We start from the raw sequence: 26,045 nt of genomic DNA on the forward strand, positions 1-26,045 counted from the left end.
TGTGGCTGTTAACCCTGTTTTCTGCGTGGATAAGAATTGAGGGGCCGGAGCGTTTGCCTTGCACGCAGCGGGCCCGAGTTCCATCCTCGGCACTCGGTCTCCCAAGCACTTCCAGGAGTGATTCCTGAGTGCATGTGCCAGGAGTAACCACTGAGCATCACAGGGTGTGACCCAAAGAGCAAAAAAAAGTCAAACATGAGGGCCGGAGAGATAGTACGGTGGGTAAGGCGCTTACGCATGCAGCCGACCTGGGTTCCATTCCCAGCACATCCTAGGCCTCCCCATCCCTGCCTCACAGACCAGGAGTGGTTCCTCAGCACCACCCGGTGTGGCCCAAAAACAAAACAAAGTAATAATAAAAGAGCTGCAGTATACAGCTCAGACAATACCATTTTTTTTTTAATAATTTATTTATTTTTAATTAGAGAATCACCGTGAGGGTACAGTTACAGATTTATACACTTCTGTGCTCACACTTCCCTCATACAAGGTTTGGGAACCCATCCCTTCACCAGTGCCCATTCTCCACCACCCGTAAACCCAGTGTCCCTCCCACCCTCCCCAATCCCATCTCCCCCCCACCCCACCCTGCCACTGTGGCAAGGCATTCCCTTCTGCTTTCTCTCTCTAATTAGCTGTTGTGGTTTGCAACAAAGGTGTTGAGTGGCCGCTGTGCTCAGTCTCTAGCCCTCATTCAGCCCGCAACTCCCTTCCCCCACATGGCCTTCGACTGCAATGTAGTTGGTGATCGCTTCTCTGAGTTGACCTTTCCCCGGAACGTGAGGCCAGCCTCGAAGCCATGGAGTCAACCTCCTGGTACTTATTTCTACAGTTCTTGGGTGTTAGTCTCCCACTCTGTTATTCTATATACCATAGATGAGTGCAATCTTTCTATGTCTGTCTCTCTCTTTCTGACTCATTTCACTCAGCATGAAACTTTTCATGCCCATCCACTTAACTACAAAATTCTTGACCTCCTTTTTTCTAACAGCTGCATAGTATTCCATTGTATAGATGTACCAAAGTTTCCTCAACCAGTCATCCATTCTGGGGCATTCGGGTTTTTTCCAGATTCTGGCTAGACAATACCATTTTTTGACAATAATTATGACCCACGTGAGCAGCGTTCTAAATGTGCTTAACCTGAGTTGTACAGAGTTCTGAGAGTTTTCAGGGTCCTGCCGCAGTCAGTCTTTCTCCATGTGTCCTACATTTAATAAGTTCTGCCAGAAGCCAAATTCTTCAATGTGGCCTCTACTGTGTCACCTTGAAACACACTGATGACTTAAGGGCATGATCAGTGAAGACTAAATGTCCCTCCTTTCAGAGATGATGGCCCCTCTTCCTCTGTCTCTGCACTCAAGCGCCTGGAGCGCAGTCAGTGGACAGATAAGATGGATTCTCGATTTGGTTTTGAGAGACTTAAGGAACCTGGTGAGAAGACTGGCTGGCTCATCAACATGCATCCAGTAAGCACCTGGGTTTTTACTCCAATCCCCCCCCCCAATCAGGGAACTCTTATGCTATATAGAGGATAATCTTATTGGCTAATTTATTGTGTTGACTGGTTGTCTCGTAGACTGAAATTTTAGATGAAGATAAACGTTTAGTCAGTGCAGTAGATTACTACTTCATTCAAGATGATGGGAGCAGATTTAAGGTAAGTCCCTAAAGCATGGAAGCTTAAAACCACTCACTCTGGGGTCAGAGTGATGGTAGAGGGGTTAAGGTACTTGCCTTACCTGTGGCTGATACCACATAGGGCCACCCAATACCCTATGTGACCCCTGAGCACAGAGACAGTAATAGTTACTAAACTCTGGTGTGGACCAGACCCCCCAAGACACCCTCCAAAATTTTTTTTCTTCATCTGAGGATCTGACTTAGTGGTAGAGCACATGCGTTTTTATGGGTGAGGACCTGGATTCAATCCCCAGCACCATATATACACACATTCAAGTATTAGAAAAACATACGGTGGGCTAGAGAGAGGATACAGTGGTTAAAGTTTCTTGCTTTGCCTGGAGCTGATCAGGTTCAGTTGTCAACAATGTGGATAGCGTCTCCTGAGCCTCAGCAGGAATGACTCTTGAGCACTCTCATGTTTTGCTCAAACACCAAAATCAAATCAAAGCAAAAAATACTCCTTAATGATAAGGGATAAGTAAAATGATGAGTATTCATTTGGCTCTGTGACTATGAAGAGAGGGACTGGGAGGCTTCTGGTTAACTGAAGCCCTTCAGAAACATGGACCCCTTGGAGCTGCACTGGTCACCACGAGAGCATACTAAGACAAACTAGCTCGGAAAAACTGAAAGATGAGCAGGGTTATGTTTTTTGTTCCTACATACAGATCCTATTCATTTTGGAGCCATACCTAGTGGTGCTTGGAGGCTACTCTAGATACAGTGCTTGGTGATCTTGGACCATCTAGGACCACGTATTGAACGCAGGGTTCTCAAATGCAAAACATGTATTCCAACCCTTTTAGTTACCTCCACAGGCCCTTGTTTTGTTTGTTTGTTTGTTTGGGGCTACACCCAGCGGTGTTCAGGGCTGTGTCCAGTCTCAATGCTCGAAGATCATTTTGGGTGGCCTCGGGACCACATGGGATGCTGGGGCTTGCTAGTGTCGTATCTGCTGTGCTATTGCTCCAGCCCATACCTAATTTCTTACTGTACCATTTCAAGGTGTCAAGGTCATGGATGCATTGTTTGTTCATATTTTTTTTGGCAGTGCTTGGGAGCTACTCCTGATTGTGTTCTGGGGTCTCCCTCAGTGGTGTTTAAGAACCAGATAGTGCTGGGTATCAACCCTGGACCTTCTGCATGCAAAGCATATATTAGCCATTGAGCTGTGTCTTCAGCTCATGGTGTTTGTAGATTGGGGTGTGAGGGTGAAATTGATGCCATGACAGGCTTCAACTAACATTAAGTCTCAACTAGGCCTCAGTTTGTTTCCCCAAAGTAGGGCTTGCAGTTTCTGGTAAACTCCCAATTGAGTAATTCACCTAGATAAGAAACTGGGCAGTTGGATCTAGCCAGTCATAAGGGGTTGCCGCACCCTCCTTGGAAAAACCCCAAACTGTTACTGGTACCTGCTGTCTAATTGCTGACCACTGTTGTAATAGGGCAATGCTAAAAATAGACAAATCTATAAACCGCTTCTTAAATGAACTCCATATAAACTGCTTATGATTTGGAGTCAGGGTCCTTGTCAAGACTCTGCTGCATTGGATGAGACTTGAACCCTAACTCGAGCTAAGCAATAAAGTTCCTTTGCTTTTGCATTATCATGTGTGGACTTGGTCTCTCCAAAAGTGGGTATCTGAAACTTGGGCACAAGAGGAGCAACATCTAGTCATGCACTGTTGAGTATCAAATTCAGAGTATTGGTGTTGGACATATGTTCTACCACTTCAGCTAACTTCCTAACCCCAGAACCATGGGTTCACTGGATCTAGGGTGCCCTTGGGTGTAACTTCAGCTGTATTAAGTTGGAATGCAACTTGGATTCACTTTTTTTTCTCCCCTTTTCTCATCACCTTTCAATAAATTGATGACTCTCAGGTGGCCTTGCCCTACAAACCATATTTCTACATTGCAACCAGAAAGGTAAGTGTTGTTCATAGAATCTGGTTAGATGGCTTGTACCTTGTTCTGTGGCACTCTTTCTCCCAAAGTGGGTGATACCACCCTTTGGGAAGTACTGAAATGACCCAGGAGGCTGGCAGTAAACGCAAGAAGATTTGGGGGAACAACTTTGTTCTCTTAAAGAAGGTAGGTTTCCATGGGGGGGCAGTAAGTAATTTCTTTTTCTTTTCAGGAAAATGGGGGAGATAGCTAAAATAAATTTGGGAACTCTGTTGTATGAGAGCTTCAGAACTGAAAATATGGAGGCCTCTAGAGAAACAGGCAAGAAAGGAAAAAAGATTTTTACTCATGAAAAGTACTAACTGCCCTTCTAATCCCAATTTAGGGCTGTGAACGAGAAGTTTCATCTTTTCTCTCCAAGAAGTTTCAGGGTAAAATTGCTAAAATAGAAACTGTCCCCAAAGAGGATCTTGACTTGGTGAGTATCTCTCTGACCTTCTAGGGTAAATGAATGTGGGTCCATCCTACTTGTGCATTGAGATGTGAAGAAGCAAGCTAGGCCCCATGGATTGTGGCTGTGGGTTGGAATGAATGACAGGGCTTTGGTGACTTCCTGTAGTCCTCTTTAGAGAACATTAGTGGCAAAAGTTGGAAAGTTGTTTGGGAGTTGGCTGATTCTAACATATATTACATGTTTTCCCTTTGTTTTCTCTCTCTAATAAAGTCTTTTTTTCTTCTCAACTCATGAATACAATCTCTTCACTCTATAGCCAAATCACTTGGTGGGTTTGAAGCGAAATTACATTAAACTGTCTTTTAACACTGTGGAGGACCTGGTCCGAGTAAGGAAGGAAATCTCTCCTGCTGTGAAGAAGAACCGTGAGCAGAGCCATGCTAGTGATTCCTACACAGCTATGCTTTCCAGGTATAGTATTCTCTAATAAGCAGAGGGCCAATTGTCCACAAGAACTGTTACCCTTTTGATTTACTGTAGGAGGGTCACAGTCTTGGGGAAGTGGTCCATTTCTGGCAGTGCTAGAGATTGAACCTGGAGCTCCTGCCTGCAAAGCCTGCATACTAGCTCCTAACCATTTCCCAAAACCAAAGCTCTTTTCAGTTTATCTAAGCCATCTTGATTTACTTTTATGTTTGGACTCTGTTATCACCCTCTGCAGCCTCCTGTTAGAGAGCAGTTGAGAAACAGGGCAATAGTTAGAAGGGCTGGAGTTCATGTTCTGCATGTAGGAGACCCAGGTGTGACCCCCGGTGCCACTAGTCCCCGAGCACTTAGCCAGGAGTGCTCTAGAATATAGCCCTAGAGTATTGCCAGGGGTCAAACTCCAACAACAACAAAAGGAGACAATAAACAATAAAGTTGCTGAATAAATTGCTGTGTTAGTGTTCTGCAAGGAGGCAATGTGATTATGGATGAAGAGGAAACCTCTAAGAAGATCTCTGACCAGTTGGACAATATTGTAGACATGCGAGAGTATGACGTGCCTTACCACATCCGCCTTTCCATCGACCTGAAGATCCATGTGGTAAGTTCCTAACCACAGGGGTAATGAGAGCTAAATCTGTAGTGAATGGACATGAATAATTCTTTAATTATTTAATACACTATTTCTCGAAGGCTCATTGGTACAATGTGAGATATCGAGGAAGTGCATTTCCAGTGGAAATTGCCCGTCGAGATGACCTTGTTGAACGACCAGTAAGTACCATTGTGTTGCCTTCATCCTTAATTTTCTGCTTGTTTCTGGAGGGATGCTAATTTGATTCCAGTGTTTCTTTTCCTCCAGTATTTTCTTAAAAGGATTTTAGAATTAGCTTTTTTCTCCCTTTAGGTATTTGACCACACCTGATTGTGCTGGCACTCTTCCAACTCTGCCTGGGGGACCTTGTGGATTTGATCCCTAGGGGCTCCCTAAGCTTGTCAGTAGTAAACCCTAAGCAAAAAAAAAAAAAAAGAAAGAAAACAAAAAGACCTTTTTAATAGGTTGAGAATAATACAAAATAGCATACTTTTATTACTATATACCACCACATGACATCACTATTTTAAACTAGACTAGGTTTGAATTTGCTTGTTTCTGGTTTTTGGGCCACATTCAGTGGCACTCAAAGATCCCTCCTGGTTCTGAGGAATTACTCTTTGCAGTGCTTGAGGAACCATATTAGATGCCAGGAAATGTCCTGGTCCCGGTACAAGCCAGTGCTGTATCCCATGTCCTATCACCCTACCCCAAATCTTAATATTTAAGGGAAAGATTGACTTTGTTTTGGGTATCTGACAGAAAATTGTTTGAAAAGTTGATTTATGCCTGAAAGACTTTGCTTAGGGAAATTTTTGTGGCATTAAAAAGTCTTTGTAGGGGCTAGAGAAATAGCACAGTAGGTAGGGCGTTTGCCTTACACAAGCTCGACCCGGGTTTGATTCCCAGCATCCCATATGGTCCCTTGAGCACCACCAGGAGGTAATTCCTGAGTGCAGAGCCAGGAGTAATCCCTGTGTATCACCAGGTGTGACCCAAAAAGGGAAAAAAAAAAAAGTCTTTGTACTCAACTTTCTTATTTCTAATATGATGTTGACTCAGTGCCATGCCAGTCTTCTTGCCAGGCTTGTCATATGGCCAACATAAGTTAATGCATTTTAGACTGTTTAGAGACTCAAATGTTTCATTTTGTTTGTTTTGGTTTTTGGATCTCACCCAGTGATATCAGGATTACTCCTGGCTTTGCACTTAGGAATTATTCCTGGTAGTGCTCAGGGAACCATAAAGGCTACAGGGATCGAACCTGGGTATGCTCCATGTAAGGCAAGCATCCTACCCACTGTACCATCCCTCTGGCCCCTAGAGGCTCACATGTTTTGTAATTCTAGATTTTTTTTTAATGACCGCAGCTCTTGCCGCTTTGCATGTAATTTTTCACACCATCAGTAAACTATGATATTCTGATGTAAGTCAGTCAATTCAATTTACCTGTCTTCTTTCAGAAACTTTCTTTGTTGTGGTTCTGCTTTTCCAGGCCCAGCTTGATTGTAGTCAACTTTTTTGTATGCGAGTGTGGTGGGGGTTGGAGGTGTCAGGTTGGTCAAATTCTTTAGTGGGAAGTTCATTGCTTAGAGGCTTCTCCCTGCTCTGTTCAGGGGTTCATGTGGTGCCAGGAGTTGAATTGAACCAGGTTTGGCTGTGTGGAAGACAAGCACCTTAACAAACCCCTGTACTCTGTGGCTCCAAGTTTATGGCTGGCTTAATGTCGGGATTTTGTCTCTCTAGGACCCTGTCGTTTTGGCATTTGACATTGAGACGACCAAGCTGCCTCTCAAGTTTCCCGATGCTGAGACTGACCAGATTATGATGATTTCCTACATGATTGATGGTCAAGTAAGAGGGGACTTCTGGGAATTAAGCTCTGGGAATAGGAAAAGTGACTGGTCCCCAAATCATAAGTGTCCTTCTCTTATTAATATTTTTGGTGAAAGTGAGCAGATCCAAGAAAATAAACTATTCTGATATCATTTGCACTCCTCCAGTAGAGATCTGAGACATTTGTAAATGAAGGTAATGTGTCTCTTCTTGGGAAAGTTAGGGCAAATTTAAGTTGCTGCTGAGACCTTTGCAGTAAGGTTTTGGAATTAAGAATGTTCAGCTTTGGGACTGTGAAGATGAATAAGTGCTAGAGTACATACTTTGCAAGCAGGGACCCTAAATTTGATCTCTCAACCACATGGTCTTTCTAAGCATTGCCGGGAACAAACCCTGAGTCAGGTATAGCATCCAAATTGAAAAGTATTCACTTTGTGTATCAGTTCATATGGTCTTCTAATCATCTCCCCAGGGCTATCTCATCACCAACAGAGAGATTGTTTCAGAAGATATTGAAGATTTTGAGTTCACCCCCAAGCCAGAATATGAAGGACCCTTCTGTGTCTTCAATGAACCTGATGAGGTAGAGATCTTCCCTTGGAGACTGATCTGCATTTGGGGTGGAATGGAAAGGAACAGTTACATTGACTCAAGCCTTGATTTATTGACTCATTTATTCATCTTGCTGACCTTGGTCACAGTGGTGGGATCCCCAAACCCGGTCAGCCTCATACATTCTACCTGCTACATTATCTATCTGCCCCCTGCAAAGCTTTATAGTTGTCTTTGTCACTGTCATTGTCATCTTCTTGTTCATCAATTTTCTCTAGCAGGTACCAGTAACGTCTCCATTGTGAGACTTGTTGTTACTGTTTTTGGCATATCAAATACGCCACAGGTAACTTGCCAGGCTCTGTTATGCAGGTGGGATACTCTCGGTAGCTTGCCAGGCTCTCCGAGAGGGATAGAGGAATCGAACCTGGGTCGGCCACATGCAAGGCAAACACTCTACCCACTGTGCTATCGCTCCAGTCCTGTAGTTAAAAAAAAAAAAATTACCAAAGAATGCACAAAAGTAATGTTTATTCCACCTACAGAAATAATGTTTGATCCACCTTTGTCTCACATGCTTGGATCCTTCATCAGTGTTACAAAAATTAAATGAAAAACAAATCAGAATCACTGATGTTATCAAATAAGGAAGTAGATTAAAATCTTGAGCCATCAGGGGCTGGAGCGATAGCACAGTGGGTAGGGAGTTGGCCTTGCATGTGGCTCACCTGGGTTCGATTCCTAGCACCCCTTATGGTCCCCTGAGCACCGCCAGGAGTAATTCCTGAGTGCAGAGCCAGGAGTAACCCCTGTGCATCACCAGGTGTGACCCAAAAAGCAAAAAAAAATCTTGAGCCATCAGCAAGAGCATAGCAAAGACAATGCTGGAAATAAAAAAGATGGGCTGGAACAGTAGTATATCAATTAGGGCATTTGCCTTGTAAGCAGCCAATCTGGGTTCTATCCCTGATACCCCATGTAGTCCCCCAAGCCCTACCAAGAATGATCCCTGAGTACAGAGCCAGGAGCAATCCCTGGCCAGGACCGGGTGTGACCCCAAAGCAGACAAAACCATGATAAATTGCTAAAAAACTGTATTCATACTTTATTCAAACCAGCAAAGTATGCTTCCACATACAGTGAGGCATAAACATTTTTTTTTTCCTGTAAGATAATGGAAGAGTTGCCCGGGAATATATTTATGAAGTCTGGGAATCATGTGCACTGTAATTCTTTGGCTTGGATAGTTGACACAAGCCATACCTTTATTTCTTTAAGCCAAAACCATGAACACAAAAGATTAATGAGAAAACCAAAAACATGGATATAAAAGTACAGAAAAAAGTTATTGTGTTGGGGGCTAGAATGATAAAACAGCAGGTAGAGCATTTGCCTTGCACACAGCCAACCTAGGTTCAAGTCCCAGCATCCCATATGGTCCTCCAAGCACCGCCAGGGGTAATTCCTGAGTGCATGAGCCAGGAGTAACCCCCCTGCATCATCAGGTGTGACCCAAAAAAGAAAAAAAAAAAGTTCTTGTGACTCCTTTTATCTTAGCAACATTTAGATGGAAATTAAAAAATTAATGCAGTCTACTCTGCATCTGAAAATCCTTTGGTTTAGCTCCAAAATCTTGCTTAATGCAGTCTTCTATGAGAATATTCAAAAGACATCTTAAACAACCAAGCCTAGTTTTAGTTGTAGAGCTGCTCTTAGTAACTGTCTGCATGGGACTGGTCACCAGTAACTTATCTTTGGAGGAAATCCTATCATCTCTTGTACCTCCATATGTAGGTAACAGTCTTTCTATTTTTACATCCAGTAGTCCATATTGCTATCTTATCATTTTTAGCTCTGACATTAACAACAGTTCAACACACATCATCACTAGTCAAAAGATTCACAGCAGTGTCACTAGCCTAAAGCAATCAGGTCATTTTTGACTCTGCTATTTGTTCAAAATGATGAGCCATTCTCCTTGTTTGTTTTTCTCATCTACCCACATGTGTTCAATACTATCCTTTAAAGGTGAGTGGTCATAGCCAAGCATTTAATTGCTGAACAACCAAAGTGATAGTACAGCTGGTAGGGCTTTTGCCTTGCACGTGGCCTACAAGGGTTTGATCCCTCATATCCCATGTGGTCCCCTGTGCACCACTAGGAGTAATCGCCGAATGCAGACCCAGGAGTAACCCCTGAGCATTGCTGGGTATGACCCAAAAAGCCAAACAAATCAAAATCAAGAGTCCCATTAGTTCTGTAAAGGATGTTAAAGGGTGTTAGCAACCCAATTCTGTTTACTCTTTCTCTATAGGTGGGGGATTAAGAATAGGTGTGGCAGGGGCCAGAGCAATAGTACAGAGGGTAGAGCATTTGCCTTGCACACGGCCAACCTGGGTTGAATTCCTGACACCCCAAGCCCCATTAGGAGTGTTCCCGAAATGCAAAGCCAGGAGTAAGCCCTGAGCACCACTGAGTGTGGGCCTACCCCAACCCTAAAAAGAAAAAGGGGTGGTTTCTGGTCCCATAGTTGCCATCTTTGGGGCTAGAGAGATAGCACAGCGGGTAGGGCGTTTGCCTTGCACGCGGCCGACCCGGGTTCAAATCCCAGCATCCCATATGGTCCCCTGAGCACGGCCAGGAGTAATTCCTGAGTGCAGAGCCAGGAGTAACCCCTGTGCATCGCCAGGTGTGACCCAAAAAGCAAAAAAAAAAAACATAGTTGCCATCTTAGATCTTCATCCTGTTTGTTCACTTCTAGACACTTTAGGGTGGAAAGAAAAGGCTGACATGAGGTTGTTTTTCCTATCTTGTAAAAGGTATACTTAGAAGTAGCTTGAAGTGGGGTTGGGGGAGGAAGCAATCCCTAACGAATATGATTCTTTGAATGCAGGTTCACCTTATCCAAAGATGGTTTGAACATGTCCAGGAGACCAAACCCACCGTCATGGTCACCTACAATGGGGATTTTTTTGACTGGTGAGTCTAATGTCTTACTTGTGGGTAACTAAGAAATGAGGAGCTGGAGTGATAGTACAGTAGGTAGGGCTTTTGCCTTGCATGCAACTGGCCCAAGTTCAATCCCCGGCATCCCATATGGTCCTCGAGCCCTGCCAGGAGTGATTCCTGAGTGTTGAGCCAGGAGTGATCCCCCAGCATCACTGAAAAGCCCCCAAAAAAGTTTGAAAATGAATGTGTGGGTATATCTATTGCTAATTAATAGTATTTACACTTAGAAATAGTGAAGATAAGGAGAAAAGGGGGAGACGAAAAAAGTAGAGAACTGCACTAATTGACTCAAGTGGGCTTTTTATTCCCTTTGAGCAGAGATCTGTATGAGGCGTTGCCCTAGGGCACTCAGTATCCTCTGAGGGTCTTCATTCCTGCATGTGAAAGATACTAACCCATCCTTCCTGCATCCATCATCCTTATTCCATAGGCCATTTGTGGAGGCCAGAGCAGCAATCCATGGATTAAGCATGTACCAAGAGATAGGCTTCCAGAAGGACAGCCAGGGGGAATACAAGGCAACTCAGTGCATCCACATGGACTGTCTCAGGTAGGTCTGATGTCAGAATGTGGTACATTGTGCTCTAGTGCACCTACACGTATTGTCACAGCTCATTTGCAGCCTGGGGCATGTCCTGGAGAACTTTTGGAATATGGGGGGAAGATTTGTGTCACACCAATGGTATTCAGGAGTTAGTCCTAGTTCTGTGCTCAGGGGTCAATCCGGGCCCCTGAAGTTCTCTTCATGTGAGCCCCAAGCTCTCCTGGCTCACACTGGTCCTGTTTCTAGCTTCTTGAGGGTGGAAAAACTTCAGAACCACATCTCTCACCCAAAGAGAAAGTGACTGCCAGCTGCTCAGTGGTGTGTTGTCTTTCATGTTTGCTTATCATTCATTTAGTCAGCAAGAGTGTGTTGACATCAGCCTTCCAGGTGGGAAAGCCAGACCAGAAAGGAAGGCCTGGTAGTGTGAGTTCCCAGTTCTACAGAGCTCCTAGATAGCCACAACCTGCCACATATTGTACAGTATCTCTGGCTATGAGATGTAGATTTTATCTTGATTGTTAGGGAGCAACTGGTGTATTTAAAGTTTGATCTATTCTCTCTCTCCCCCATGTTGTGGCTGAGAGGACAGGTCAGATGATGAAGAGAGGTGAATAAGATGGTTAAGAGATGATCACTTGGATTTCTTTAGGTTTCCGGGACAGAGAATACTGGTTCTCAGGACCTGGGATAGGGTCCTAAGAGAACAGGCAAAGTTCAAGTTGAGGTATAAGCAGCCTTGGGGGATGGGAGCAAGAGCAATTATAGGGAGAACCCAGAATTCGTGGTCATAAAGATAGTGGGGTCACTGCATTTGGGTTCTGATGAAGAAGCTGTGGGTGATCAGTGCACTTAGTGCACTCTCAAAGAAGGGAGCAGAGAGATGTTACAGCGGGTAAGGCATTTGCCTTTCACTTGGCCAACCTGGGTTCAATCCCCAGCTCTCTCCATATGGTCCCCTGAGCTGGCCAGGAATAACCCTAAGCATCACTGGGTATGGTCCAAAACCAATAATAGTAATAATAGAGAAGTGGATCCTGTATTCAGGTGACAATGACTGAAATGCCACAGTCGGGCATTTGTAGGGGAGAGGACAATGTGGGAACTGGAAGTAGAGGGATGAGAGAGGAGCAAGGGACCTTTAGTTTGTTCTGGCTTAGTGACTGTGAAGAGAGGAGGAAAGTTGACAGTGCAGCCTGAGAGGAAGAGAAGAATAAGGCAGGCACTGGCAACACCGGTGAGAAGCAAGCTGCAAAGGGTTTGGGAGAAGTCCATATATTTGATTTTTCTCTGAGGCCAGAAGGAAGGACTGAAGACCAAAAGCCTGGCTCTCTCATCTTTGCATTTGTGTATACTTCTGATATGAACTTAGATCAGGTATGCAAGACCTGTATTGTGTAAAGTCTCAGAGGAGGTTTTTGAGGTTCTTACTTGGATGCTTCCTTCCTGTTATGGGTTCAGCTTTGCTGTTTTTCAGCTTTGCTATGTCTCAGAAACATCTTTGACTTTTGCTCCCATTCTTGTTTTCAGGTGGGTAAAGAGGGACAGTTACCTTCCTGTGGGAAGCCATAACCTCAAGGCAGCTGCTAAAGCCAAACTGGGCTATGACCCTGTGGAGCTAGACCCTGAAGACATGTGCCGTATGGCCACAGAGCAGCCCCAGGCAAGTAGGCCTTTTTGCTTTGTTCATTTTAGATTGGGTTACTTCCCTGCACACACCTAGTTGACTCTACATTCTGATGTTCTCTCCTCAGACTTTAGCCACATACTCAGTGTCAGATGCAGTTGCCACATACTACTTGTATATGAAGTATGTACACCCCTTCATATTTGCTCTGTGCACTATCATTCCCATGGAGCCCGACGAGGTCAGTGTGTTGTCCTCCCATGCTGTGACTTGGTGTGGGTGCTAGTCCCTGGGTAGCACCTGGGAATATTGGTGTCTGGTTCAAAGCCTGATGTTTCTTTTATAGGTACTGCGGAAGGGCTCAGGAACACTTTGCGAGGCCCTGCTGATGGTACAAGCTTTTCATGCCAACATCATCTTTCCCAACAAGCAAGAACAGGAGTTCAACAAGCTGACAGATGATGGTCATGTGCTGGACTCTGAGACATATGTTGGTGGCCATGTGGAAGCCCTTGAGTCAGGAGTGTTCCGCAGTGACATCCCCTGCCGTTTCAAGATGGTGCGCTCCTTTTGGGTGGGAGCATGAAACTGAGCCATATCATATGTACTGTCTAAACAGCTTCTTTCTGAGCATTCTCTGCAGCATTCCACTTGAGGTGATTTGGTGCTGCAAGAACATCTTCCCTTCTCACTTGTGTCCTCTCTTGTTTGTGCTAGAATCCTGCTGCTTTTGACTTCCTCTTGCAGCGGGTGGAGCAGACCCTGCGTCATGCTGTGGAGGAGGAAGAGAAAGTGCCCATGGAGCAGGTCACCAATTTCCAAGAGGTAATGCTTCAGTTGAAGGAGCAGCATAAAAAGGAGCAGGTGTTCACTCACCTAGTCCAATGGACTTATTTCTCCGGGTAGCATATTTATTACATCTCACTGTGGACTGGTGCCCGGGCACCTGTATTACTGTTACTGCTGTTGCTAAGATGACCATGGTTGCATAGACTTCACTATCATGCTCACACATTTATTCTTTTTGTTCATTTTTTCATTTTTCTTTTTTGTTCATTTTTTGCTTTGGGGTAGGCATAAAGAGCGGTGCTCAGAGCTTACCTCTGGCTCTGCAGTCAGGGATCACTCCTGATGGACTTGGGGACCATCTGAAGTGCTGGGGATCAAATCTGGATTCACTGCATACAAGGAAAGTGCCTTACCCGCTCTACTCTTTGATTCACTTCTGTTTCTTTTTCTTGTTTGTTTTTTGTTTTGGGGGTCACACCCAGCTGTGCTCAGGGGCTTACTCCTGGCTCTGCACTCAAATTCCTCTAGGTGGGCACAGGAACTGACGACATGGGGTATCGAGGATCAACTCCTGGTCAGCTAGCTGCATGCAAGGAAAATGCCTTACCCACTGTACTGTTTCTCCAACCCCTCAAGGCCAACTCTAGGTGTTTGGGGGTCACTCCTGGCAGTGCTTAGGAGCTTGTGGTATTAAGGATTGAACTGGGTCTCCTGTATGTAAAGCATGCTCGCATATTTAAATGAGGTGTTCATGGAGGTTAGTCCTGTAGTGCTCAGGGGGTTGTACTTTCTGTGTGTGGGTCTTTTTTTCTTTTTCTTTTTTTCTTTTTGGGTCATACCAGTGATGCTCAGGGGTAATTCCTGGTTCTGCAGTCAGGAGTCAGGAATTATTCCTGACATTTCTTTTTTTTTTTTTTTCTGACATTTCTTGAAGGATCATAAAGAATGCCGGGGATTGAACCCAGGTTGGCTGTGTGCAAGGCAAACACCCTCCCCGCTGTACAATCGCTCTTGCCCCGGGTTGTAGTTTCTGGTCATGGTACTCCCACATCTTTTTTAGCTGAGTTGTTCTCTGGGGATCACTCACATTTATTGTCATGCTTATACACAAGTGCTGTGGTGTACCCATAAATTGCTCTCAGCCACAAACAGCAGAGCTGCTCAGGTGAGGTTCAGTACATGATGGCACTGGGAATGGGAGTTAAGAACTACAAGGCAGTCATTCTAAGCTACTGAGCTATTTCCTCTGGTTCTTTCCTTCTTTCATTTTTTTACATTTATCTTTTTGTTTGGGACCCACACCTAGCAGTGCTCCGGGCTTACTCTTTATTCTCAGCAATCATTCCTGAAGGCTTAGAGAACCATATGTGGTGCTAGAGATCAGACAAACCAAGGTTAGCTCCATGCAAAGTAAGCACCTTACCTACTGTACTACCTCTTCTCCCCCTATGTTTGTCTTTTAAAAAAAAGGTCAGGGCTGGGGAGATAGTACAGTGAGTGGGTAAGGCACTTGCCTTGGCAAGCAGCTCACCCAGGTTCAATCCCGAGCATCCCATATGGTCCTCTGTGCACTGCCAGGAGTAATTCCTAAGTAGACCAGGAGTACCCTGAGCAATACTGTGTCTGTGTTCAGGGGTCACTTCTGACAGTGACCTGGGAGACCATATACAGTGCCAAGGATCTGCTGCATATCAGGCAAAACACGTTACCCTCTTGCTAGCTATATCCCTGGAGCCAGTCTTTTTTTTTGGGGGGGGGGCTTGGTTTCTGTTTGTTTTTGTTTTGGGGTTCAAGGCTTGCACCTGACTCCATGATCAGGGATCTCTTCTGGCTGTGCTCAGTTATGGTATGTGGTGTTGGAGATTGAATCCAGATTGTCTTGTACATACTACCTTGTTCACTGTACCATCTCTGGTGCCTTGAGACACAGGCTTAACATAATCTTCCAGTTTATTTAATTTTTCTTTTTGCTTTTTTTTGGGGGGGGGTTCACACCCCAGCGATGCTCAGGGGTTACTCCTGGCTTTGCACTCAGGAATTACTCCTGGCGGTGCTCGGGGGACCATATGGGATGCTGGGAATCAAACCCAGATTGGCCATGTGCAAAGCAAATGCCCTACCCGCTATGCTATCGCTCCAGCCAAACCTATAGTGCTTTGCCACTGGGTACTGTTCAAAGTAATCCTGACCCCTAGCATCCGCATTTTTCCTTTTTGTAGGTGTGTGACCAGATTAAGGCTAAACTTACCTCCTTAAAAGATGTTCCTAACCGAATTGAGTGTCCCCTCATATACCACTTGGATGTGGGGGCTATGTACCCCAACATCATTCTGACCAACCGTCTGCAGGTGAGCTGAAATTCCATCCCAAAACAGAGCACTCTGCTGAACCCTGATGCACCTTCCTCAACCTCTTCCTCTCCCACTTGCAGCCCTCTGCCATGGTGGATGAGGCTACTTGTGCTGCCTGTGACTTTAATAAGCCTGGAGCAAATTGCCAACGCAAGATGGCCTGGCAGTGGAGAGGAGAGTTCAGTGAGTGTCACCCATGGTGGGGCTACTCAGCAGAAAGCAGTCTCTCAGGCATTCTGTTTACTCTTCCTAGTGCCAGCCAGTCGCAGTGAGTACCATCGGATCCAGCACCAGTTGGAGTCAGAGAAGTTCCCTCCCCTGACACCAGAGGGCCCCACTCGGGCCTTTCATGAGCTATCTCGTGAGGAGCAGGCTAAATACGAGAAGAGGAGACTGGCAGGTAAGCAACCAGGCAGAATACAGCTTTGCACACAGCCTCTCCTGGGCATATCTGAGCTGTGGGGCTAACGTCTAGTTGCAGGGTTGAATCTCTGCAAGATCACTTTTCCCATACCTTTATTTTTCTCTCTGGGCCAGTGAGGGTTCAGATGCCACTCTCCCATTTTGTAGTTGACCTTCCTCTGTTATAAAGTAACATTTCATCTTTCTGATGAGCTCCTTTGTGCTAAAGTAGAAGGTAATACTTGGGGGCTAGAGCGATAGCACAGCAGGTAGGATGTTTGCCTTGCATGCGACCGACCCGAGTTCGATTCCCAGCATCCCGTTGGGTCCCTTGAGCACTGCCAGGGGTAATTCCTGAGTGCAGAGCCAGGAGTGACCCCTATGCATCATCAGATGTGACCCCAAAATAAAAAAAAAAAAAAAGTAATATTTGTGGACATGGGTGTCTGTGGTGTGGACTCTCACTGCTACCTGCACTGTATCTCAGATTACTGTCGAAAAGCCTACAAGAAGATCCATGTGACCAAGGTGGAAGAACGCCTCACCACCATCTGCCAGCGGGAGAATTCCTTCTATGTGGACACAGTGCGTGCCTTCCGAGATCGGCGTTACGAATTTAAAGGCCTCCACAAAGTGAGTCAGGACTTGTGAAGTAGGTGGAAACCATCTTGTTTCTGAGACAAGAATTCTTACTTAGGTCTTCATAGATTATAGCTCCCTCCTAGAGCATGTGCTGCTTTTGGCCTCTGGGTTGGCGCATGTTTAGGCAATAAATTTCGATGTTTTGTTTTGTTTAATTAAATCACTCTGAGATGCACAGTTACGCAGTTGTTCATGATTGAGTTTCAGTCATACAGTGTTCCAACATTCATTCCTTCACCAGTGCCCATTTTCTGCCATCAAGTCCCCAGTTTCCCTCCTGCCCACCCTCCACCCCCACCCCATCCCCACAGCTTGCCTCTGTGGCAGACACTTTTCTTCTCTTTCTCCTTCAAATGTGCTTATTTTATTTATTTATATTTTAAATGTAGGAGTACTATTCAGCCACTGATTAAACTGACTGAAGCAGGCATGAACTCTACATTACTTTTTTTTTTTTTAATTTTTTTATTGGATATCTGTGGCTAGACCATTACAAAGATGTTCGTGATTGGATTTCAGTCATACAATGTTCCAACACCCATTCCTCCACCAGTGTACTTTTCCCACCACCAATGTCTCCCTTTTCCCTCCCGCTATCCCCCAACACCCCAGCCTGCCTCTGTGGCAGGCACTTTTCTTCTTTCTCTCCTCTTCTTTTTGTGCATCATGGTTTGCAATACAGGTACTAAGAGGTCATCATGTTTATTCAGGGGCGTATTTTTATCAGGAAGGTAAGGCTGAAGTAGCTTCTTAACTGGGTGGCAGCTTTGGAGTGTGGACATGATTGCCAAAGCTTCCAGAATGCAGAGAGTTGGGGGAGGTAGCCCATCCCAACCCTGAGATAGCCTGGAGATTTCAGTCACAAAACTGCATACCTGAATTTTCAGCATATTATGTCTTAGTGAGGTTCGGTTTCAGATGGTGGATTCCAGCAAAAGGCATGGTGGCAATTTTGGATTATGGGAGCAAGTGGCTACTAAGGGCTCTGCTTGGGAGGGCACCAGGCTAACCCACTCCCCTACAATTTACTCTGGTCTGTTCAGACTTCCATGGGTCTGAGACTACCTGTGGCTTTTGATCTCTTTCGAGATTTATTTATGAGTCACTGAAGCAAGGCCAATAGACAAGCTTGTATAGCTGAGCTGGAGGTGGTTTCTGGGTGTGGCTCCCACACTAACTTTTGGCCTTTTAATTTCTCAGGAAACTTGGTCCCAAGTTGTTGGGGTTCAGCTAGAGGCACAGCAGCAATTTTGGGGTATCAGGAAGTCTGAAGGCACCATCAGGCTGCTGATGCACTCTCCCCGCAGGTACAGGTTGACCTGCTAGCAGCATTGCACCCCCAGAAATGTGGTTATTTTAAACACTGAGTTAATCTGTGGCCTCACATCTACTCTGATGGGGTTTTATTTTGGCGGGATGGGGTTGGGGGTCGCATCTGGCTGTGCTCAGGGCTTATTCTTGGCTCTGTGCTCAGGGATCACTCGGAGCAGAGCTCAGCGAACCATATGTGGTGCTGGGGATCAAATCAGGGACAGCTGTGTACTAGGCAAGCATCTTACCCCCCCTGAACTATCTCTCTGACTTTGTTAAGTTTTTCCAAATGTTCTATAGATCTGAACATTTTTAAAGCATGAAAACCTGTGCATTGACTGTTAACTGTGAAGCAGAAGAATCTACGTAATGTGTGTTGGTGTGGTTCTCAGGTGTGGAAGAAGAAACTTTCTGCAGCGGTGGAGGTGGGTGATGCAGCTGAGGTGAAGCGCTGCAAAAACATGGAGATCTTGTACGATTCACTGCAGCTAGCACACAAGTGCATCCTCAACTCTTTCTACGGCTACGTCATGCGTAAAGGGTGAGGCTTGGGCACCAGGGTCCTGGAGTAAGACTTGAGGAGGGACCCCAGGGGCAAGTCAGGTGCCTGTAGACTCCCCCAGAACTCTGGAGAGCTAGTGTAGGGTCTGGGGCATCAGAAGGAAGTGGGGGCTGCAAGGTTTATTCCTCTGTATGCCATGGACTAGCATCAGATTTGGTGGGCTCATGATTTAGTGAATGTTAACTACCTCAGAGATATGAACCAGTCAGGGCACAATAATGTGACAAAGGATGGGATGGAAGTTGTCTGAGTAGTGGGAAAAGCCAGAAGTGGGGCCTCCTGGGGCCACAGTGGAAGAACAAAGGATCAGGTGAGTGGTCCTTGGGTAGAGTAGTTCAGTCGTGTAGAAGTAAACCAGTCTACACTGGGGGGAAGGGCACAACAAGGGTCAGCATTAGCTCTTGAGAACAGAGCAGTGGGCATTGGCTTTGAGGAATATGTATAAGTACATGTATGTATGTATGTGTGTATGTATGTATAAAATTTTTCTTTAATGTTTTGAAGGGCCTTTCCCAGAAATACTCAGGCCTGGTTCTTGGACCCAGTCAAGCTCAAACGTAGAGATTAGGCCTGGTGGGGCTTGGTAGAAGTAAGGGCCACACCTGGCAGTGCCTAGGGGTCTCCAGGGCCATATTCAGCAGTGATAGCAAGGAGCATGCAGTACCGGGCATTGAACCCAGGGTCTTATGCATGCTAGATATTTGCTCTTCCATTTGTTTGTTTGTTTTTTAAATTTTATTAGTGAATCACTGTGAGACAAAGTTACAGACTTACAGGTTTTCATGCTTACGTTTCAGTCATACAATGATCAAGTACCCATCCCTCCACCAGTGCCCGTTTTCCACCACCAATGGTCCCAGCATCCCTCCCACCACCCCCACCCTGTCCCCTTTACCCCACCCTGCCTCTGTGGCAGGGCATTTCCATCTGCTCGCTCTCTCTTTTGGGGTGTTGTGATTTGCTACAGAGACATTAAGTAGGTATCATGTTCGGTCTATAGTCTATTTTCAGCCCATATCTCCCATCCCTAGTGGGCCCACCTAGCACCCTTTGCGTGGTGATCCCTTCTCTATCAGAGCTGCTTCTTCACCTAGCATGTTAGGTCAGCTTCCGAGCTGTGGAGTACTCCTCTTGGTACTTATCTCTACTATTCTTGGGTGTTAGTCTCCCATTCTGTTACTTTATATTCCACAAATGAGTGCAGTCTTTCTATGTCTGTCCCTCTCTTTCTGACTCATTTCACTTAACATGATACTTTCCATGTTGATCCACCTATATGCAAATTTCATGACTTCATCTTTTCTAACAGCTGCATAGTATTCCATTGTGTAGATATACCAAAGTTTTTTTTTTTCTTTGCTTTTTGGGTCACACCTCTCGATGCTCAGGGGTTATTCCTGGCTTTGCACTCAGGAATTACTCCTAGCGGTGCTCAGGGGACCGTATGGGATGCTGGGAATCCAACCTGGGTCAGCCATGTGCAAGGCAAATGCCCTACCCGCTGTGCTATCTCTCCAGCCCCTGTACCAATGTTTCTTTAACCAGTCTTCTGTTTTTCAGGCACTCGGGTTTTTTCCAGATTCTGGCTATTGTGAACAGTGATGCAATGAACATATAGGTGCAGATGTGTGCTCTTCCATTTGAACCACATTCTCAACCTCTGTTCCATTTTAGTGGTTGGGCATGCAATAGATTGTGAGAGACGTAGTTCTCGGGTTGGGAGGAGTGGGCAGGATGAGTCCCTGGGCTGCGAAACAAAGGGCATTATGTTTTCCCCAAAGGACTGAAAGATGTAGAAGCCATGCAGTGGTGCTGGGAGAGAGCAGCCCTCTGGTATTAGCAGTCCTGCTGAGATTGTGAGCTGCTTCCCTCCAAACCTTTGGAGTTGAGCTCTGAAATAGAAGCAGAGAAATGTCTTCAGGACAGTTAAATTCTGTCTTGGTTCTCCTGCCCTAGATCACCCTTCTCTCCCCAATCTTCGTTCCTTCTAAAGCTCCTCTGGAGGAAGCCTTGGGCAGTCCCTGTTCCCCTGCAGACTGTGACTTCCCCACAGACTGTGACTGTCTTCCCAGGGCCCGCTGGTATTCCATGGAGATGGCCGGCATTGTCTGCTTCACTGGGGCCAACATCATCACGCAGGCCCGGGAGCTGATTGAACAGATTGGGTAAGCTCTGTTTCGTCAGCAGTTGGTCTAAAGTTGGCATGGTGCCCTGTGGGAAATGTAGGGAGGGCTGAGAGTGGCAAGAACCAGACTGGCATAGATGAAATTAGAAATTAGTGACTGTTTTGTGGGCTCAGGGTGCGGGGGGGGGGGCCTTCAGACAGACTGCTGCATTCTTGCTACATGCAGGCCACAGTACAGAATTCATGAAGCTTCCTTTCTGTTTCTCTGAAGGAGGCCCTTGGAGCTGGACACAGATGGTATATGGTGTGTCCTGCCAAACAGTTTCCCTGAAAACTTCGTCATCAAGACTACTAGTGTGAAAAAACCAAAGGTGACCATCTCCTACCCTGGAGCCATGTTAAATATCATGGTCAAGGTGAGCCTATGAACCTAACCAGGGGCTGCGATCTAGGCCTAGTTTTAATACTGCTATTCTGATAGGGATTTGGAAAATTGTCAGAATTTGTTCTCACACTGTTGTACTCACCTTCCTGACTTTAGACAGCTTTGCCTTTACTGCTCAGTTTTTCTATAGCCTGGTATTCTGTACAGAAGATGTACTAAGTTAAGCAAGTAAGTCTTTTCCCCTCTGCATAGCACCATAAGGTTTCCCTTTTAACATTTAAAAAAGATTATTTAAAATTATTACATAAATTATTTTGAAATAATTTACAATTACTTTTTCATAATTATTATGTACATTTCATTTATTTGGGGTTTTGTTGTTTTTTTTTTTCTTTCTCGGTTTGGTTTGGTTTGCTTTTGGGCTCACACCTGGTGGTGCTCAGGGCTTACTTTGGCTTTACACTCAGGGATCACTTCTGGCAGGGCTGGTGCCATTTAGGATACCAGAGATGTAACCAGGATTGTCTCTGTGCAAGGTAAATGCCCTACCCACTGTACTATCACTCTGGCCCAGAACAAATTTTATACACTATTAAGCCTACTTCTGTTAACAGCTATAAATTGTAGTGTAATTGTCAAAACTAAGAGATTCGGGGCTGGAGCGATAGCACAGCAGGTAGGGCGTTTGCCTTGCACACGGCCAACCTGGGTTTGATCCCCAGCATCCCATATGGTCCCCCAAGCACCGCCAGGAGTTATTTCTGAGTGCATAAAACAGGAGTAATCCCTGTGTATCGCCGGGTGTGACCCAAAAAGCAAAAAAAAAAAAACTAAGAGATTCATGTTGGCACAGCAGATAACTACAGTATTTGGGTTTTCCAGGTTTTTTATTTTTTTTTATTTTTTATTTTTTTATTTTTTTATTTTTTTATTTTTTTTGCTTTTTGGGTCACACCTGGCGATGCACAGTGGTTACTCCTGGCTCTGCACTCAGGAATTACCCCTGGCCGTGCTCAGGGGACCATATGGGATGCTGGGATTTGAACCCGGGTCGGCCGCGTGCAAGGCAAACGCCCTACCCGCTGTGCTATCTCTCCAGCCCCTTTCCAGGTTTTTTAAAGATCTTTGCTACCCTTAATATTCCTGGCTCCTTTCCCTCTAGTCTGTTGATTACTTTGACTCAAGTCAGTAATTGGAGCTGCTGCCTCCAGGCTCCCTTCCTGAGGATTAGCCATATATTAAATTAAATTGTAGCACTGTAGCACTGTCCTCCCATTGTTCATCTATTTGTTCAAGCGGGCACCAGTAACATCTCTATTGTGAGACTTGTTGTTACTGTTTTTGGCATATCGATTACGCCACAGGGAGCTTGCCAGGCTCTGTCATTCGGGCAGGATACTCTTGGTAGCTTGCTGGATTCTCCAAGAGGGACGGAGTAATCGAACCCAGTCGGCTGCATGCAAGGCAAATTAGCCATATATTAAAACTTTATTGTAATTAGACCGTGTAGATGATCTATTTCTCCCTAATCCTCTGTTTTGAAGTGTTGCTGATAATTGCTCAGGGGAATTTTGGAAGGCTGTCATGTATCTTGTCTCTGGTAAAAGTCATCTCTGATTTTCCTGTGGTGATTCACTAGATCCCTTTATTCCTGGTACTGTGTTTTTTGGGTTTTTTGGGGGGAGGAGGTTTAGTGGGTTGGTGGGAGCATATTCAGTGGTGTTAGAGGCTACTCCTGGCTCTGTGCTCAGACAATCCCTGTACTATCTATCTCCCTAGCTCTTCCTTATACATTTGATAATAAGAATTTTTGTATAAGGAAGAGTTGTGATTCCTATGACTTGCTATTGACCTATCATATCAGTATGTTGTTGTGATTAGCTGTTGGGGTGAATCCTGTCAGTTTGTATGTGATAGTCATGTTTGTGTTGTGACCAGTGCAGTCCTGCTCAGATTGTCAATTTTTATCTGCTGGAGTTTCCTTTATACATGCCCTATATGTTCTTGAGACCTGAGTAGGTTGAGGTTATTGGTTGATTTGGGGGTCACATCCGGCAGTACCCAAGATTTCTGGCTCTGCACTCAGGAGTCACTCCTGGTGATGTCAGTGGTCATATGGTGCCAGGGATAAACCCAGGTTGGTCGGCTTTGTGCAAGAGAAGCAACTTCAGCACTGTACTCTCTGGTCCCTGGGTTGGGTTTTAGTTTATCTGCAGCCCTTTGTTTCTACAAGTGGTCTCCTGCTTCACCTGTATTTTTCCGTTCTAATCCTGGATTGACCATTTCTCCTAGGAGTTTGGTGGTAGATTACTGGAGATAGTGCTGGAAACCAGACTACATAGCTGCTTCTGGATATCCTGTTTTTGCTGCTCACAGTGGGTTATACTAGCAGATACCTATGCAAGTGGTAGTCTAAAACTCACACACTTGTTTCTGTGTTTTGTTTCAGTGTTCTTCTATTTGAGTAGGGCATTTTTTTTGCGGGGGTCACACCTGGTGATTCACAGGGGTTACTCCTGGCTCTGCACTCAGGAATTACTCCTAGCGGTGCTCAGGGGACCATATGGAATGCTGGGAATCGAACCCGGGTCGGCCGCGTGCAAGGCAAACGCCCTACCCGCTGTGCTATCACTCCAGCCCCAGTGTTCTTCTATGTCAGATGTTCAGATATGTAACATGTATCAGTGTGTTCAGGTCCATTCTGTCTCTTCCCTTTAGACCAACTTCTATTAGAGTGAGAAACCTGTTTCTATCCTCTCAGTGTGTTTGTTCGATCCTAGTATACATACATATAGTTTTAGAGTTAAGTTGCTGTGTCTGGGCAGTATTGGTATACAGTATACAAATTTGTATAGGTTGTTTTATTGTGTTGTTTGGTAGTAGGGGGTTGCTCAGGAGTCATGCCTAGAGATACATGGGGCACCACACAGTGCCACAAATTGAACCTGGGTCTCCTGCTTGTGAAACATCCTGAGCTATCTCCCTCAGCCCTATATAGTTCTTTTTGTCTTCAGTCTCGCAGTACCCAGTCAAACAGGAGTTGCTGTGTGATTCAGATCAGTCCTCTCTTTGCAGCCTTTTGGCAGATTCAGTCCCATGAGGTTAGATTCATATGTCCCTGATTGCAGTACTTTTGGCATCATCAGGCATTCTGTTGAATGTTTTTTATTTGCTCACAGTAAAATTTACTCTTTATGAATGCAGTTGTATGGGTTCTGACATATTCACCACTGCTGAATAACCCCGAGTTTCCCAGTGCTGCTCTTTGATTAACAGCACTTCCCATCCCCAGGCCCTGACTGCTCCAGTGTGTTCTTCATGCTATAACTTGTTCTACCTGTCCTATAAATGGCAGTGGGGTGTGTAACTCTCAGATATAACAGTATGCTCTTTGGTTCCTCTGTTTTGAATATGTATCAGAATTTGGCCCTTTTCTCTTGTAAAGTGGCATCCAAGTACAAAAGAGCTCCTCTTTGCTGACTGTTCACTCTTTGCAAGGATTATGAGCGAAGGTCACCCCTCTTCACACTCTTGCTTTGCAGGAAGGCTTCACCAACCATCAGTACCAGGAGCTGACAGAGCCCTTCTCACTCACCTATATCACTCGCTCTGAGAACAGCATCTTTTTTGAGGTTGACGGTCCCTACCTTGCCATGATTCTCCCAGCTTCCAAGGAAGAAGGCAAGAAACTGAAGAAGAGGTAGGAATTCACAATCTGGTGGTTGGGAAAGGAGATGATGAATTAGACTAAACAGCCCAGTCAGGAAATGAACCAGGAGCCAAGATGGGAACAGACCTGCGTGGTTCTTTCCTTTTGGCCTTTCAGTTCAGTTTGGGAAGTTGTCAGCACTGTTGTATGTATGTCTGTTCTCCAGTTGTCAGATTGTGGTTCCACAGGCTGTAGGCCCCTGGTGATTTCTGTTTAACTCACACTCTTGTCTAGAGCTATCTGCTGCTTGAGGGGAGGGTGGTTGGAAAGAAGGTGAAGGCTGAAAGAGTTGTGGAAGCAACCAGAAAGTAGGTTCTCCACTATTTTGCTTATCTGTGTCTAGGTATGCTGTATTCAATGAAGATGGCTCCCTGGCAGAGCTGAAGGGCTTTGAGGTTAAACGCCGTGGGGAGCTGCAGCTAATTAAAATCTTCCAATCCTCAGTGTTTGAGGCCTTCCTTAAGGGAAGCACCCTAGAAGAAGTGTATGGCTCTGTAGCCAAGGTGGCTGATTACTGGCTAGACGTGCTGTACAGCAAGGTAAGGCCAGGCTCCTGGAGAGAACGTAAACTTTTTATCTGAAGGAATCCTGACTTCCATAGTGCTGGTGCCCCTTGCTTCTGTACCTAGTGACAGATTTCCATGAAGAAACCCTAAGAACAATCACATCAACAATCACCAACAGTCACATCAAGTTCTTTCATGTTTTGTTTTTATTTGGGAATCACACCCAGCAGTGTTCAGGGCTTGTTCTTGGCGCTGCTCAGGGATCATTTCTGGTGGAGCTCAGGGGACCCTGTGGGGTGCTGGGGATTGAACCTGGACTGACCCCATGCAAGACAAGAAACCTACCTGCTATACTTTATCTGGCCCTTCACATCAAGTTCTTTGATTTTTTTTTTTTCAAACCCAGGGGCTTAAGCATGTGCAATAGGCATTCTGCCACTGAGTGACATCGATCCTTAGCCCTAATTTTTTTGATGGGTCACACCCAGCAGTTCAGGAAGTACTCCCAGTTTGGTACTTAGAGGTCAGTCCCAGCAGTACTAGGAGGAGCTTGAAGTACGAAATATCTT

General features: G+C 45.3%; 1 protein-coding gene across 1 annotated transcript in view; it reads left to right on the forward strand.

The window, feature by feature from the left end:
• Positions 1-26,045, forward strand: part of POLE (DNA polymerase epsilon, catalytic subunit) — a 57,817-nt gene that overhangs the window by 431 nt on the left and 31,341 nt on the right. Inside the window, exons 2-25 of the mRNA XM_055147040.1 lie at positions 1,328-1,469; positions 1,580-1,660; positions 3,571-3,615; positions 3,980-4,072; positions 4,365-4,519; positions 4,994-5,135; positions 5,228-5,308; positions 6,876-6,983; positions 7,438-7,548; positions 10,411-10,496; positions 10,957-11,076; positions 12,598-12,730; positions 12,822-12,935; positions 13,041-13,253; positions 13,412-13,519; positions 15,703-15,831; positions 15,915-16,017; positions 16,088-16,234; positions 16,724-16,869; positions 18,582-18,730; positions 20,824-20,916; positions 21,148-21,292; positions 24,804-24,961; positions 25,314-25,509. Coding sequence (XP_055003015.1) covers positions 1,328-1,469; positions 1,580-1,660; positions 3,571-3,615; positions 3,980-4,072; positions 4,365-4,519; positions 4,994-5,135; positions 5,228-5,308; positions 6,876-6,983; positions 7,438-7,548; positions 10,411-10,496; positions 10,957-11,076; positions 12,598-12,730; positions 12,822-12,935; positions 13,041-13,253; positions 13,412-13,519; positions 15,703-15,831; positions 15,915-16,017; positions 16,088-16,234; positions 16,724-16,869; positions 18,582-18,730; positions 20,824-20,916; positions 21,148-21,292; positions 24,804-24,961; positions 25,314-25,509 — 2,998 coding nt within the window. The remainder of the gene's footprint in view (positions 1-1,327; positions 1,470-1,579; positions 1,661-3,570; positions 3,616-3,979; positions 4,073-4,364; positions 4,520-4,993; positions 5,136-5,227; positions 5,309-6,875; positions 6,984-7,437; positions 7,549-10,410; positions 10,497-10,956; positions 11,077-12,597; positions 12,731-12,821; positions 12,936-13,040; positions 13,254-13,411; positions 13,520-15,702; positions 15,832-15,914; positions 16,018-16,087; positions 16,235-16,723; positions 16,870-18,581; positions 18,731-20,823; positions 20,917-21,147; positions 21,293-24,803; positions 24,962-25,313; positions 25,510-26,045) is intronic.

Source organism: Sorex araneus, chromosome 9 (assembly GCF_027595985.1).
Source record: "Sorex araneus isolate mSorAra2 chromosome 9, mSorAra2.pri, whole genome shotgun sequence".
NCBI lineage: Eukaryota > Metazoa > Chordata > Mammalia > Eulipotyphla > Soricidae > Sorex > Sorex araneus.